This window comes from Phocoena phocoena, chromosome 6, assembly GCF_963924675.1.
Source record: "Phocoena phocoena chromosome 6, mPhoPho1.1, whole genome shotgun sequence".
Classification (NCBI taxonomy): domain Eukaryota; kingdom Metazoa; phylum Chordata; class Mammalia; order Artiodactyla; family Phocoenidae; genus Phocoena; species Phocoena phocoena.
Window position 1 is genome coordinate 28,114,224 of NC_089224.1, and position 16,848 is coordinate 28,131,071.

General features: G+C 39.2%; 1 protein-coding gene across 2 annotated transcripts in view; it reads left to right on the forward strand.

The window, feature by feature from the left end:
- The window catches only part of SLC35D2 (solute carrier family 35 member D2), a 53,772-nt gene that overhangs the window by 11,119 nt on the left and 25,805 nt on the right, over nucleotides 1-16,848 (forward strand). For both annotated transcript variants that reach the window (XM_065879021.1, XM_065879020.1), the window contains exons 2-4: nucleotides 5,487-5,520; nucleotides 7,446-7,532; nucleotides 14,108-14,175. In XM_065879021.1, the coding sequence (XP_065735093.1) occupies nucleotides 5,487-5,520; nucleotides 7,446-7,532; nucleotides 14,108-14,175 (189 nt within the window). The remainder of the gene's footprint in view (nucleotides 1-5,486; nucleotides 5,521-7,445; nucleotides 7,533-14,107; nucleotides 14,176-16,848) is intronic.

Genomic DNA, 16,848 nt, shown 5'->3' on the forward strand with positions numbered 1-16,848 from the left:
ATTTTCTTAATTGTTTTGGGTTTGTTTTTTTAGGTCTTTCCCTTCTCTTGTGTTTCCTGCCTAGAGAAGTTCCTTTAGCATTTGTTGTAAAGCTGGTTTGGTGGTGATGGATTCTCTTAGCTTTTGCTTGTCTGTAAAGGTTTTAATTTCTCCATTGAATCTGAATGAGATCCTTGCCGGGTAGAGGAATCTTGGTTATAGATTTTTCCCTTTCATCACTTTAAATATGTCCTGCCACTCCCTTCTGGCTTGCAGAGTTTCTGCTGAACGATCAGCTGTTAACCTTCTGGGGATTCCCTTGTATGTTATTTGTTGCTTTTCCCTTGCTGCTTTTAATATTTTTCTTTGTATTTAATTTTTGATAGTTTGATTAATATGTGTCTTGGCATGTTTCTCCTTGGATTTATTCTGTATGGGACTCTCTGAACTTCCTGGACTTGATTGACTCTTTCCTTTCCCATACTAAGGAAGTTTTCAACTATAATCTCTTCAAAATATTTTCTCAGTCCCTTTCTTTTTCTCTTCTTCTCCTGGGTCCCCTATAATTTGAATGTTGGTGCATTTAATGTTGTCCCCGAGGTCTCTGAGACTGTTCTCAATTCTTTTCATTCTTTTTTCTTTATTCTGCTCTGTGGTAGTTATTTCCACTGTCTTATCTTCCAGGTCACTTATCCATTCTTCTGCCTCACTTATTGTGCTATTGATTCCTTTTAGAGTATTTTTAATTTCATTTATTGTGTTGTTCATTATTGTTTGTTTGCTCTTTACTTCTTCTAGGTCCTTATTAAACGTTTCTTGTATTTTTTCCGTTCTGTTTCCAAGATTTTCGATCATCTTTACTATCATTACTCTGAATTCTCTTTCAGGTAGACTGCCTATTTCGTCTTCCTTTGTTTGGTCTTGTGGATTTTTACTTCGGTCCTTCATCTGCTGCCTATTTCTCTGTCTTCTCATTTTGCTTAACTTACTGCGTTTGGTGTCTCCTTTTTGCAGGCTGCAGTTTCGTAGTTTCTGTAGTTTTTGGCGTCTGCCCCCAGTGGGTAAGGTTGGTTCAGTGGCTCCTTGAGGCTTCCTTGTGAAGGGGACTGGTGCCTGTGTTCTGGTGGATGAGGCTGGATTTTGTCTTTCTGGTGGGCAGGACCACGTTTGGTGGTGTGTTTTGGGGTATCTGTGAACTTAGTATGATTTTAGGCAGCCTCTCTGCTAATGGGTAGGGTTGTGTTCATGACTTGCTAGTTGTTTGGCATGGGGTGTCCAGCACTGGAGCTTGCTAGTCGTTGAGTGGAACTGGGTCTTTGCGTTGAGATGGAGATCTCTGGGAGAGCTCTCACCCATTGATATTATGTGGGGCCAGGAGATCTCTGGTGGGTCAATGTCCTGAACTTGGCTCTCCCACCTCAGAGGCTCAGTCCTGACACCTGGCTGTAGTACCAAGTGTCAGCCACATGGCTCAGAAGAAAAGGGAGGGAAAAAAAGCAAGCAATCAAGAAAAAAATAAAATTAATAAAGTTATTAAAATAAAAAATTATTAAAATTAAGAAGGTAATAAAAAAAGAGAGCAACCAAACCAATAAACAAATCCACCAATTATAACAAGCATTAAAAACTAAATTAAGATAATCATAAAAATCAGAAATTAGTCATTCGCATACAGCAAACCCCAAGTGTACAGTTGCTCCTAAAGTCCACCACCTCAATTTTGTGATGATTCGTTGTCTATTCAGGTATTCCAGAGATGCAGGGTACATCAAGTTGATTATGGAGATTTAATCTGCTGCTCCTGAGGCTGCTGGGAGAGATTTCCCTTTCTCTTCTTTGTTTGCACAGCTCCTGGGGTTCAGCTTTGGATTTGGCCCCGCCTCTGCGTAGAGGTCGTCTGAGGGCGTCTTTTCTTCCCTCAGACAGGAGGGGGTTAAAGGAGCGGCTGATTAGGGGCCTCTGGCTCACTCACGTTGTTGGGAGGGAGGGGTATGGAACGTGGCGTGAGCCTGAAGCGGCAGAGGCCGGCTTGACATTGTAACAGCGTGACGTTGTAACAACGTGACATTGTAACTACTCTGGCAGTGGTGCGCTGCACAGGCTCCCGGGAGGCGAGGTGTGGATAGTGACCTGTGCTTGCACACAGCCTTCTTGGTGGCTGCAGTAGCAGCGTTAGCGTTTCATGCCCGTGTCAGGTGTCCACGTTGATAGCTGTGGCTTGCGCCTTTCTCTGGAGCTTGTTTAGGCGGTGCTCTGCCCTCTGTGGGCAGACAGGGGGGGAATCCTCTCTTCTCCCGTACCCGGAAACAATAGTCTCTTGCCTCTTGGGCAAGTCCAGCCTTTTTCTCGGACTCCCTCCTGGCTAGCCGTGGTGCACTAGCCCCCTTCAGGTTTTGTTCACGCAGCCAACCCCAGTCCTCTCCCTGCGATCTAAGCTCCGAATCCTGAGCCTCAGCTCTCAGCCCCCACCCGCCCCTGCAGGTGAGCAGACAAGCCTCTTGGGCTGGTGAGTGCTGGTCGGCACCGATCCTCTGTGCAGGAATCTCTCCGCTTTGCCCTCTGCATCCCTGTTGCTGCGCTCTCCTCCATGGCTGTGAAGCTTCCCCCCACCCCCACCCCCACCCCCTGTCCCCACCAGTGAAGGGCCTTCCTAGTGTGTGGAAACTTTTCCTCCTTCACAGCTCCCTCCCATTTGTGCAGGTCCCGTCCCTATTCTTTTGTCTCTGTTTTTTCTTTTTTCTTTTGCCCTACCCAGGGGCGTGGGGATTTTCTTGCCTTTTGGGAAGTCTGATGTCTTCTGCCAGCGTTCAGTAGGTGTTCTGTATGAGTTGTTCCGCATGTAGATGTATTTTTGATGTATTTGTGGGGAGGAAGGTGATCTCCACGTCTTATTCCTCCACCATCTTGAAGGTCCTCCCCCAGTTATGTTGTTGTTTTTTAAAGAAGATGTTGGGGGTAGGAGTTTGTTAATTAATTTATTTATTTTTGCTGTGTTGGGTCTTCGTTTCTGTGCGAGGGCTTTCTCTAGTGTGGCAAGCGGGGGCCACTTTTCATCACAGTGCGCGGGCCTCTCACTATCGCAGCCTCTCTTGTTGCGGAGCACAGGCTCCAGACGCACAGGCTCAGTAGTTGTGGCTCACGGGCCTAGTTGCTCCGTGGTATGTGGGATCCTCCCAGACCAGGGCTCGAACCCGTGTCCCCTGCATTGGCAGGCGGATTGTCAACCACTGCGCCGCCAGGGAAGCCCCCAGTTATGTTATTTTGATCCTCAGTTGCTTTCCTTAGATCTGTAGGTTCCCTTTTCATCTCACTTGATTGCTTTGTTATCTCAATTTTGAGCTCTTGTTTTATCGATATCTTCTTATTAAGGTGTTCCGTAGCTGGAAGCACTTATAAAGGGTGGCTTCTCAATCTGTGTTATATTCTCTTCTAGGCTGATCTATTTGTCTTCCTTCTGTAAGCCTTTTGTTGTTTGTTTATATTGTGGTTTTATTATTTTGCTTCATGTTGCAGGTTGTATTACTGGGCAAGGAGACTCTCAGATACAGGGGAAGTATACTGGGTGGAGCTCTTGGGACCCACTCCTTTTGGGGAGTGAGGGAAGCAGGATTAGGTAGAGGGAGAAGCTGGGCTGTGCTTTATCACAACAAAGCCTGATCCCAGGCCCTCTGGAGCTAGAAGGGCTCTACAGAGCTGTCTTGAATTGGGGTGAAAGCCCCTGGCTTTTATACCCCTGCACAGGCTGCTCTCAGGCAGTGGGGGTGCTATTGGCAAGGCAGCTTTCTTCAGCTGAGGTTGCTCTTGAGCGACTGGGGAATGAGTGCTTCAGTCCAGAAGAGGGTGTCTGGGTGGCACATCCGGCATCCATTAGAGTTCATTTTATTCTCACAGTGGTGCTGGTCCAGACAGTCATTCAGTTTTCTCTGATAAGGCAGGTTGGTTCTTTATTCTTTTCTTACCCTATCTGAAATAGGTATGTTTCCCTTTGACATACAGATTGAGGGCTGAGGTGTTGCTGTTGGTGGTGGTGGTGGTGGTTTTTTAGGTGATATTCCCCCTTTTTTGGTGGACCGAGAGAATGACTGGGAGCCAGTGAAGGGCTGGAAAATGAGTGAGCACGGTGAAGTGATGTGCTGCCTTGTTAAGTATGGTATGAGGTAGGGGTTAAGATTCTGATTCCAGTTACCTAGGGCCATTTCCCTACTGCTTGCATGGTCATCTTTGTCATGAATCAGGTTTCCATAAAGCTATGTATCTGTCCATAAAGCTATGTATCTGTCCCCATCTGTGTTCTCTTGCTTTGTCCTGTTAGACTATCATTGTGCAAATACCGCACTCTCTCATTTATTGTAACTTTAAAATGGAATCCTGGGGACTCCCCTGGTGGTCCAGTGGTTAGGGCTCTGTGCTTCCACTGCGGGGCACAGGTTCAGTCCCTGGTCGGGAAACTAGGATCCCTGCATGCAGTGTGGTGCAGCCAAAAAAAAAAAAAACAAGAATCCTGGCATCCAGTAGTCATTCCTCCAACTTTGTTTTTCTTCAGGATTATCTTGGATCATGTTTGCTTTTTGCCTTTGCATTCAGTCTTAGGATCAGTCAGTTTCCACAAAATAGACTTGCTGGTGTTTTTACAGAGAGATTTGATTTTATAGGTCAGTTTGTGGATAATGGTTCACTGCAATATTGATTCTAATCCATGAAATTTATTTAGGGCTTCTTTAATTTTTTAAATATTGATATATAGTTTTCTATGTAGAGGTATTTCTTGGAAATCTTTTATTAGATTTGTACCTGGGTATATTATTTTGAAAAAAGGAAAACCGTATGATGAATCTCCATGTAGCCATCATCCAGTTTCAACAACCTTGTTAAATTTATATCACTCCTCTCAATCCCAGCCTCTCCCCCAAGATTATTTTGAAGCAAATTAAAAATGTATTGTCATATGCATTTCAATATGAATTTCTGAAAGATAAGAGGGACTTTTTTGTTAAAAAAAAACCTACCACCCCAATATTATTTCATGCCTAAAAAAGTAAAAATAATTCCTTATTACCATAAAATACCCAGTTAGTGTTATTTGATGTTTTTTGGGTGCTATTGTAAATGAATACCTTTAAAATTTTATGTTCTTTGTGTTTTTATGATATATAGACATAGAAATGATTTTTTTCGTGTGCTCATCTTGTATCCAGTAACCTTGCTAAAGTTATTTATTATTTCTAGTAATTTATCCCCAGATTACTTTAGCTTTCTACATATAGAATTGTGTTGTTTGTTAATATGACAGTCTGCCTCAAGGGGCAATAGAAGTTTGCCAAGTTTAGCAATGATCAGTTTAAAAAATGGAAAAGAAATGAACAAATGAAAAGTGAACAAATTTGACAATTTCACTAAGACTGAAAAAAAAGTCTAAGACTTTTTAATAACTCCTATCATTATGTGTTGTATATTGTCTTCAACTTTTTTATCAGTTGCTAATATTAGTTATTCTATATTTTTTGTAGTTTCCCATCACCAGTTGTTCTTGGAATTGGACAGGTAAGTGAAAAAAAAAATTACCCTCTTAATTACTTGTCAGTACACATCATGAAATTTTAAGTGCTTTTCTTTAAGACTGTGATTTACGAACTTGTTCAGCTGGCAGAGGACCATGGTACTTTTGGTGAAACAACATGAAGTATTGACACACATCTTATTTCATTTTACAATTTAGGAGCAGTTGTATTTGTAGGAAAAAACAACTAATTTTAACTTCCTTAATAGAATTTAATTACTCTAAAGCAAGGGGGCAGCAGACTGAAAGCCTCCAAGGTCTGCTGGGTAACAGATGAGTGCGCACAGTTTAAGCCACTGTGCCTGAGAAGAAAAAGGCTAGGGAGATGAGGTGAGGCCCACTAGGGATCAGGGAAATCTAATTTTTACATCAAACCCCTAATTTGTAAATGGTGGCAACAGATTCATATTTTCATAAAACTCTCTACAGGCCAAACAAAACATGTTTGCACTTTCCTTCCTGAAGTTTGCAATGTTTGTTCTCAAGTGTAAGGACAAACTTGGATAAACTTTCAAACTTACCCCATTTGGCTGTTTCTGAAATTTTCCGTTAATATTAATTTGTGGCTTTTTTACTTTTTGGGTCATATGCTGATGATTTCTAGTAGGCACGTGGTAACACAGGCACCAAAGTTTTTTTGTTTTCGTTTTCCTTTAGGCTATAAGGAGAAAAACTTAAAATTATAAAAATTGTATCTGTTAACTAAATTTTAAATTGTGAATCTGGAATTTATATGATTAAACATTATTCTAGTTAAATGTTTTGCTAATTAGGTACTCTTTGCACATCATTTTAGGGAGAAAAAAATCATGAGGAAACAATATCTTTCCTTAAGGTCAAAAAATTTATATCTTTATGGTTCAGTGTGAAAATATGTTAAAAAGTACTTTAAAAGATCAATAAATAATATGTGGTAATGTGCCCTTTGTAATGCCCAAGACAAATAAATTCACTGGATTGTACTCAATTAAGGTAAAAACGTTTATGATTTGCAATTTGTGGGGGAAGAAGCCAGCAGACCAAATTTTAAAAGTCTGAATTGAAGAATATTTTAAACGAGTGTTGGTAAATTTCTGTAAGAATTATAAAGTAAGTCATATATACAGACTACAATTATAATTCAGGGTGGGCTTGTGTTATATAAATCTATTATAAGTATTAAGTTTGTACACTCAGGCTCAAGGTTTAGGATGATAATCATTTTGAAGGAGACCTTAAATTTTTGCATCCTAATGTGGTCAAAAGTAAGTTCTAAAATGTGTGTAGAAAGATGATATTAAAACTTTTTATTTTATAATAATAATCTGGAGTATTTCTGATATACCTGGTGTAATCCAGATTAATAGCATTTGAATGAGATGTTTTTGCAACACCGGCTAGATTGGAGAGAAAAATAAATCCCTTTTAAAGTTTGTTTTCCTCTTAATTTGACTTTTGTGTTATAGAAATATTATACTTTACAAAATACGTTTATGTGTGGAGTTTGCCTCCCTTCCCCCTTCCTTTCATCCCCACACTTACTTTCTGGGGTAAGGTGACCATATGCTCAGTACATAGGAAGGATGGTCTAGGATCAACAAGCAGCCTCACCGACTGTGGTCACTCTGGTCAGTTTTGGGCTCACCGTTCCTTTTTCCCACTGTTGTCGTTCCTTGAGCCCCTTGAGATATCGTATATACGTTATATTTGATGTTATACTTTTTGCCTATAGTTCTGGTGCAATCTATACGGTGGCAAGAAAAACAATTTTAATATTTCAAGGAATAATAGGTTTTTTGGAACCTAGAAAATGGACTTTTCAGATATATATATATTTTTTGGTGAACCTCTTTTCTTTTGATGATGTATTTGTACCTCAAATAGTCTTTCCAGATATGTTGCTGAAGTTTTTCTCTTCCCTTTTCTTTAGATGACAGTTACCATAATGATACTATATGTGTCCAAGCTAAGTAAACTAATTCACTTCCCTGATTTTGACAAGAAAATTCCTATTAAGGTATGTGATGGAAAGTACATATAGCTATGATGGAAGGTGTAGAAATGCTATAGAATTACAAAGTGATCTTAAGAGTACAGGTCCATTTCTATACACATGTGCTTCCTGTTGGCAATGGGTAGAAACTTCTTAATAAAGGTTTCATATCATTCAGTGGTCCACTAATGTAACATAATACTAGTAAAAGTATGTGCTTAGCAATAAATACTATGTGTCTTCTGAAATGACAAAGCTTTCTAATAGGAATTGGCAAGCTTATTTGGTAAACGACCAGATAGCAAATAATTAGGCTTTGTGGGCCAGACCATCTCTGCTGCAGCTATTCAGCTCTGTACCATGAAAGCAGCTGTAGATGATACATATATAAATGAATCGGTGTAGTTGTGTTCTAATAAAACTATTTGCATAAATAAAAGATGGGTTAGATTTATCTCTTGGGCCCTCCCAATTTGTTGATCCCTGTTTTAAATTTTCATTTTTAGCTTGGATTGATAACAGTTGTGAGTAGAATGATGAATAAACACATTTTGATATATGTAGTTTTTTTTCCACGGTGGAACTAGAAACATGAGAACTGCCATTCCTTCCTGGGAATGTGGAATGGAACTAACTTTTTTTTTTTTTTTTTGCGGTACGCAGGCCTCTCTCACTGTTGTGGCCTCTCCCGTTGCGGAGTACAGGCTCTGGACGCGCAGGCTCAGCGGCCATGGCTCACGGGCCCAGCTGCCCCGTGGCATGTGGGATCTTCCCGGACCGGGGCACGAACCCGTGTCCCCTGCATCGGCAGGCGGACTCTCAACCACTGTGCCACCAGGGAAGCCCGGAACTAACTTTTATTGTACAGTTGCTGGGTGACATGCATGAGGCCAGACATTTAATTCCTAGAGCAATCCCATACGACAGGTGGTATTAAATCGATCATGGTGACATTTTTTGGATTTAGGGAGGTTAAATCAGACTGCAGTTCCTTGAGAGTGAGGACCTCACATGGTTTGTTCACTGCCATGTCTCTCAGGCCTGGAAAAACACTGGCATCTAGCTCTGGATTATTCATCAGGTCGACTAAGCACATGCTTACTGCATCAATAATCAGGGACATCCACAAAAGGAGAAAAACAAAATATTGAAGTATAGGAAAGATATTAACCCAATCATCAAAAGAAAAATCAGGATATTGTTGGGCTTGCTTACACTTAGCTTATAATTTTTAAATACTTTGAACAATTGTGAAATATGATCTAGACATAGGAAAAAGGCATCATACATGACTGTGTAGTTGAATGAATAATTACCCTTGTAATTATGACCTACGTCATGAGATGGGATCACAAAATCCTTCTTTACCCACTATTCTGACTTTTGTATTAATAATTTTCTTGCTTTCTTCGTAAGTTTTCTAAATTTGTATGTATCCTTGAATTACGTAGTTTAGGTTTGCCTATTTTTGGATGTTATATAAAGAGAATTAAACTCTATATATTCTTTTGTATCTTGCTTCTTTCACTTAATATTATGTTGGTAAGATTCATCCACATTGTTGTGTGTAGCCGTATTATTTTATTTTCATTGTATAAATATATTACAGTTTATTTATCTGTTTTACTGTTTATGGTAATTGGGGTTGTTTCTAGTTTGGGCCCTAGAAAAATAAAAAGTACTGTTCTGAACATACTGATAGCTGGATCTTGGTGCACAAGTATTAGTCACCTAAGGCTCCCATAACAAAATACCACAGACTAGGTGGCTTAACAGAAATTTATTTTCTTACACTTCCGGAGGCTAGAAGTCCAAGATCAAGGTGCCAACAGGATTGGTTTCTGATGAGAGTTCTCTCCTTGGCATATAGACAGCTGCCTTCTCACTGTGACCTCATGTGGCCTTTACTCTGTGCCTATGCACTCCTGGTGTCCCTTCCTCTTCTTATAAGGACACAAGTCCTATTGTATTAGGACCCCACATTTATTACCTCATTTAACCTTCATTACCTCCTTAAAGGCCCTATCTTCGCATGCAGTCACCTGGGGGCTAAGGGTTCAAAATGTGAATTTTGAGCAGATACAATTCAGTCCAAAACAGCACGTGTGCGTGAGTTTTTTGGGAAGCTTATCAAGAAGTGAAACTGCTGACTCCTAGGGTGAGCGTATTGTCAGCTTGAGTAGATAATGGCAAACTCTTCCCCCAAGTGGTTGTACCAGTCCCTACTCCTGATGAAAGTGCATGAAGGTCCCTATTGCTCCTCATTCTTGCCAATCCTTGGTATGCCAGTCATTTTAAATTGTGCTGATCTGGTGGGTGCATAATGACATCTTCTTGGCTTTTATTTGCATTTCCCTGTTTATTAATGAGGTTGAGCGCCTTTTCATTTTTTAGTGCCCATTTGGATATCCTCTTTTGTGAAATACTTGTTCAAGACTTTTGCCCATTTTTCTTACTGATTTGTGTAGGAGTTTTAAAAAATATATTAATGATAGTCCTCTTGTTAGTTATATACAGCATTACAAATATATTTCCCCACTCTGTTTCATATCTTTTTATTTTCTTTATTATGTATTTATCTTGTATTCCTTTATCATATATTCCTTATCATGAAAAGGAATCTTAATTTTAAAATAGTTAAATTTTATCAGTCTTTTCCTTAATAATTAATCACTATTTTCCTTATTTAGGAAATTCTTCCCTACTCTGAGGTTATGAAGATATTTTTCTAGATAAAAGATATATTGTTTTTCAGAGTTAGATTTTTAATCTGCTTGGAGTTGATTTTTGTGGATGGTGTGAGGTAGTGGTACAATTTCATTTATTTTTTCATTTGTCGCAGACTCAACTGAAAAGTTTATCCTTAATATTGTGCCACTTATATCGTGGTACTATTGTTCACATATATTTCTAAGCTCTCCATGCTTTTTCATTTGTCTATTTGTGTTTCTGCCCCATTACCTCACAGTCGTAATTACTATTGCTTTATGCAAAGCCTTGCTATCTGGTAGAGCAAGTCTTTCCTCCTAAGTTCTTGGTTCTTCACATTTTTATGTGAATATTAGAAGCAGGTTTCAAGTTTCATGAAAAATAACCTTTTGGGATTTTGACTGGAATTGCACTGAAGCTCTAAAGCAATTTGGAATGAGTTGACATCTTTAAAGTATTGAATCTTTCAATCCATGTACATGGTATACATACCCCTTCTTTAACTGCCCTCAGTAAAGTTTTATAATTTTCTCTATAGAGTTCTAACAGTTTTTGTTAGATTTGTTCTGAGGTACGTCTTTTTTTTTTTTTTTTTTTCTTTGCTATTGCATGTATCTTTTAAAAACAGGGGACTCCCCTGGCGGTCCAGTGGTTAGGACTCCATGCTTCCATTGCAGGGGGCACAGGTTTGATCCCTGGTCAGGGAACTAAGATCCTGCATGCTGCGTGGCACGGCCAAAACACCCCCAGATTATTTGGAAAGTTAGAAGTATATCCACTAAAAAATTATTCACAATGTGAAAGTTGAGAGTTATGTTTTATAGGCGGGAACTTTTAGTAATTCAAGCCTGGGAGGCAGCATCTCAAGTAACTGTAAGAGAAGTGCTCTGAGGAGGTGAGGTGAGGAGCCAGGACATATAGGAGTTTTGCAACAAAGGGCAGGTGGTCTGAATGTCAAAAGATTATTGTTAATTAAAGAAAACCGGATATGTCAACTTAAGGAGTTTAGAGCTTTTCTATATATGGGAAGATGCAAGAGTCTGGGATCACTGAAATCATTCCTTTGATATGCATCTCAGCTATCTGGGACCAGTATCCTTTGTTTTCATATCCTGAGTTTCCTCAGGGCTCACCAGCTCACCATAGGCTGTGGCTGCAAAGGTCGTGGCTGCAATGGCTGGTGACTGTGACATCCTTTGTTTACTGATATGGCAGGACATATTCCACTTCTCAGGTACATATTTTTATCTTTCTTTTGTATATTGTCTTTGTATCTGCAACATTCTAACTTTCACTTCTTTTACTTGCCATACTGTATAGCACAGGACGTACAGTGCAATGTTGATAGAAATGGAAATGGCATTTTTGTCTGATCTCAAAGGGGAAACTTTTAATATTTCGTCATTAAGTGTATTGTTTGCTGTAGGTTTTTTTGAGATGCCTTTTTTCTGTGTTCCAGTTGCCTTTTGCTGTAGGGACATAGACACTACCTCTGGATGGAAGGGAGTGTCAAAGTCACATTTTAAGAGTATGTGAGAAGAGAGATATTGCTACAGTCTATTTCTCTTGGTATTTCTGCCAGGTTTTTTGTTTTGTTTTATGTATTTTGAGGCTGTATGATTAGGTGCCTACATTTTTTTTTTTTTGATTGCACCTCACAGCATTTGGGATCTTAGTTTCTCGACCAGAGATAGAACCCGTGCCCCTTGCAGTGGAAGTGCAGAACCCTAACCACTGGACCGCCAGGGAATTCCCATAGGTGCCTAAAATTTTAAATTAGTTAAATCTTACTGGTGAATGATAGTGTTTAATTATGCACAGTGGAACTCCTCTGTTTCAGTTCTTTTAGTGTTCCCCTGGAATTCAAAACAGGCATATCTAACTTATCAGATTATAAAGTTGATTAATTAACGCATTGATTAATCAGCAGGGGAATTAGCACAAATAATTTAGCCCATGGTTACCAGAAACTAGAAGTCAGTACTGTCTTTATTTTGAATTGTATATGGAAACAGGGGCAACTGATTCTCTTCAACACCTAAGAACCTCTAAAGTTGTAATATCACCAGCTGTGTGATTGTTGAGTCAGGTGTACACTGTTAACCAGAATTTTGTTGACTGAAAAAAAATGTGCAACGTAAAAGTTGAGAATTATGTTTTATTTTGCGGACAAAATGAGGACTTAAGCCCAGGAGGCAGTCTCTCGGATAGCTCAGGTAGCTCTGAGGGACTGCTCCAAAGAGGTGAGGGAAGGGCCAGCATATACAGGAGTTTTTGCAAAAATGACCAGGTAGTTGGAACTTCAGAAGATTACTGTTAGTTAAAGAAAGCCAGATAGTATCTCAAGCTAATGAATTTAGTGCTTTTCTATGTATGGGAAGATGCAAGAGTCTGGGCTCATTGAAATTATTCCTTTGATGTGACCTTAGCTATCTGGGACCAGTATCCTCTTCCTTTCCATCCTGAGTCTCCTCAGGGTGCACCATGGGGGTGACTGCAGTGACTGAGGGCTTGGCAGTGAGGGCTTGGCAGTGCTCAGCCCGTTTGTCTCCATCCTGAGTTCCCTCAGAGCTCACTTTCAGTGGGGGCTGTAGTGGCTATCAAGCCACCAGGCTGCAACATCCTTTGTTTACTGATATGGCAGGCCCAAACATTTTTCATTTACGATGTTGATGAATAAAAGGGAAGGTCCTGGATCCATTATCTTGCTTATGTTTCTTGAGCAAATTTCCTAATAAAGAAATTCTGTAACTTTTTTGCAGATGACACATAGTATTTAAAAATCTTCCAAAAGGGGCTTCCCTGGTGGCGCAGTGGTTGAGAGTGCGCCTGCCGATGCAGGGGACACGGGTTTGTGCCCCGGTCCAGGAAGATCCCACATGCCGCGGAGCGGCTGGGCCTGTGAGCCATGGCCGCTGAGCCTGCGCGTTCAGAGCCTGTGTTCCGCAACGGGAGAGGCCAGAACAGTGAGAGGCCCGCGTACCGCAAAACAAACAAACAAACAAACAAAAAAACTTTCAAAAGATATCCGAGTTGCACGCTTAGTGTCTTTTTAGTGGAAAAAGAAATGTTGGACTCATCTTGATAGCTATGGAGTATTATATTAGTTTAAAAGTTCTTAAAAGTTATCATATGAGCTTATGAAGGGAATTTTTTTTCGTTTATGGAAGACTAGGTGTTACATTTTGTCTCTTTTTCAGTGTGTTCTGAATAATATTTCTCTTAACAATCAGAAAATAATTCAAGAGCTCAGAGCTCGGTAAACCTAATTCAACTACAAACTACATTGTTTAACCTTGGTAGATATTTAATTATTCTAGGCCTTTAAAGCAAATAAAGTAACTCCAAAGTAATGTGGCCAGTATACACAACTTTTTGAAAGTGTCACCAACTGTGTGACGCATCAATGGGATATAGACCTTTGTTTTGCCTTTGTCCAGAAAAGTACATATATGCATAGATAACAGAAGTTTGCACACTTTTTCAATGGCCTTCTGAATCTCATTCATAAACTATATTTATACAGTTTATAAGCGATAAACACCCATCCTCAACTCACCAACCTGGCTAGGGGTCTCCACCTAAGAGAGGTGCTTGTTCAGAGCTTTCTTTTAGGGAAATAGTCTACTAATGTGGGCAAGGTCAAGATTTCCATTTCTATCCAGCCTCCACACCACCACCATGATTATGGATTTCACTTCCTACCTAACTATTTTTTGATCACATGGAGAAAGTCATGATGTGTTCTGGATTCTGGAAAATATAGTCATTGCAAGGAAAGGAACTCAGAATGATTTGCTTACTGATGGGGAGTGAATGTCACCATTTTTATATATGAAAGAAAATGTTATTGGAGTACTAACCAAATATTCTTTCTTTTTTTATTGAAGCTGTTTCCTCTGCCTCTCCTCTACATTGGAAACCACATAAGTGGATTATCAAGCACAAGTAAATTAAGGTAGAGAGCAGGTTAATGGTTGATTGGAGCCTTCACTCGTTTGCTTTTAGTGTCACAAAGACCAGCTTTGATTTTTCAAGATATTGCTTGGGCTACATATAGAAGACAATAATATTCCATAATTTAAGAAAATAAGGTAGAGTTTTGAATTTAATTTGATAATGCTTTAGAAATGTTAAAAAGCTGATATATTTTTCTTTATGTTCAAGTCTGAAGATAGAATGTGAGATCTATAGAAATCAAGATAGAGAAGGTATGATTTATTCAGAAAGATTCATTTATACGGATATGGTTCTGTGTAACTTTTGGTTTCATCACAGTTTTATAAAAGCAGGAATATTCTGTCAGATTTGGTGTAGGTCAGCCTTGGTACAAGGAAAAATAAATGACAGACGTTATTTTCACGTATGTGATATATACTTCTGAAATCTGCATTTGCATTTATTTTATGGTCCTTTCACTACTCTGTTAAAAGTCACTGCAAAAATGAAAATAGAAGTGGACAAAGACCAAGTCATCCTATAAATTGGAAAACGTGGTGTGAAATATGTAGACTAATGAACACACATTAGGGTGACAAACCTTATGAAAAAGATGTGAATAATGGGAAAATAAAGTCTGACCAAAGGGTGACAGAAATGGAAGGAAACCTGTTTGTATAGGGAGAGAAGAAAAGTGGCAGGTAGGAGGTAGACCAGAAGGAGAAAGTACATATAAAACTGAGAAATGTGAAATTAGGCCTGTTGCCTTTCACTCTTGTTTGGAAAGGACAGATTGTGGTGGTTGTGAAAAACAAAATGTCCAATACTGTTTTTAGTTACATATTTTAGTTGTTTTGTTGTTTCCTTCTGGGATTAGGACAGTCAATTTTCCTTAATTGTCTTAAATTTGTATTAAAACACCCTGTGGTAGGTGCTATTGCTGTGTTGCTACATATCCTCTTGCCCTGTCTCTGAGCCCACCTGCAGCGTGGGGATGCCTTCAGTTACCCTCATAGCTGCCCAGCCGCACTGGGGGTCTCTGCCTCGCAGATGAGGCCTTCTTGTTTTAGTGATCTTACAAACATCTTTATTACAAGTGTTCTTCAACACTTCTCTATATGCATAGCAGAAGAGGTAAGATGAAGGCTTCTTGGGTGCTCTGGGGGCTTTCAGCAAGTGAGACTGAGGAGGAAGGAAGGAAGATTGCTTATACGTGGTGTCATGTAGTATGTTTCTCTCTCTCCCCTATTTTCCATAAACTGGTAGTTGGTCCTAGAGGCTTGATCAGATTCAATTTTTCAGGCAACATCAGTTTATTGGTGATATTGGGTTCCTTCTACTGCATCACCTCATGGGATACATAATGTTTTATCCCACCTTTAATGATATTTAATGGATCAGTTCTACTTCTAATGATTTTAAGGGGTCAGTCTGGTCCCTTCATTAGAATGTTTCCCATTGATTTTTCCCCTAATGGTTTTAGCTTCTATTGATGATCATTGTCTAGATCCATTATTTCATTTAAATTGAAAAATGATGATTTTCTAACTATATCACCCTTTCTACATTAATTGTCTAAACTTCCTCAATAAATACAAACTTTCATTCACCATATCATACAGGAAAGGCAGGATAAAGCTTTATTTATAAATGTTCAGAGTAATAAATTAGTGTCCTGTCACCTTCAATAGTGAGTTGTTGTTTATTGTTTGTTTTGTTTTTTTACCATCATTATTAACTCATGCATTTTCATTTATTTGAAACAAGTCCCTCATGAGATAGCCATTTTGCAAATATTTTCTCTCAGTCTATGGCTCGTCTTTTCATTCTCTTTACACTGTCTTTCAGAGCAGAAGTTTTAATTTTAATGAAGTTCCACCATCATTTTTTTCTTTCACAGATTGTGCGTTTGGTGTTGTATCTAAAAACTCATTGCCAAACCCAAGGCCATCTAGATTTTCTCCTACATTATCTTCCAGAAGTTTATGTTTTACATTTAGGTATATGATCCATTTTGAACTTAATTTTTGTGAAAGGTATAAGGCCTGTGTCTAGATTCAGGTTTTTTTATGTGTAGATGTCAAGTTGTTTGAGCATCATTTGTTGAAAAGGCTAGTCTGTCTCCATTGAATTGTATTTGCTCCTTTGTCAAAGATTAGTTGACTATATTTGTGTGGGTATATTTCTGGGCTCTCTATTCTGTTCCATTATTCTATTTGTTTCATTTACTTAATGTTTTAATTCATTATATAAATACTTCTTTTGATGCTCAAATTATACCATCTCAGGTCAGTGGGAGCTTCTTTGAGTTGACTCCTATGTTCTAGAGCCCCAGTAGTCTTTGATTACTTCCTTGCTTCCTGGCACATGATGTCCCAGATTTATTTGGACTTTTCCTGCCATTTCTCCAAGGATCCCCTGGTTATTTTTAGTGTGAGGTTGAGGCCATAGTCTGGGTGCTGGATATATTTAGAAGAAAGGGCTAACACAGTATCCTGATGAATAACATGTAGGGTATGAGTAAAAGAAAGACCAGGATGCCTTCGTGGTCTTTGGCCTGATGAAGTGGAAGAACAGAATTGCTATTGATTAGGTCTATACCTAGGAGTAGGATTGCTGGGGGTATGGCCATTCTGTGTTTAACATTTTGAGGAGCTGCCAAGCTGTTTTCCAAAGTGGCTGTGCCATTTTA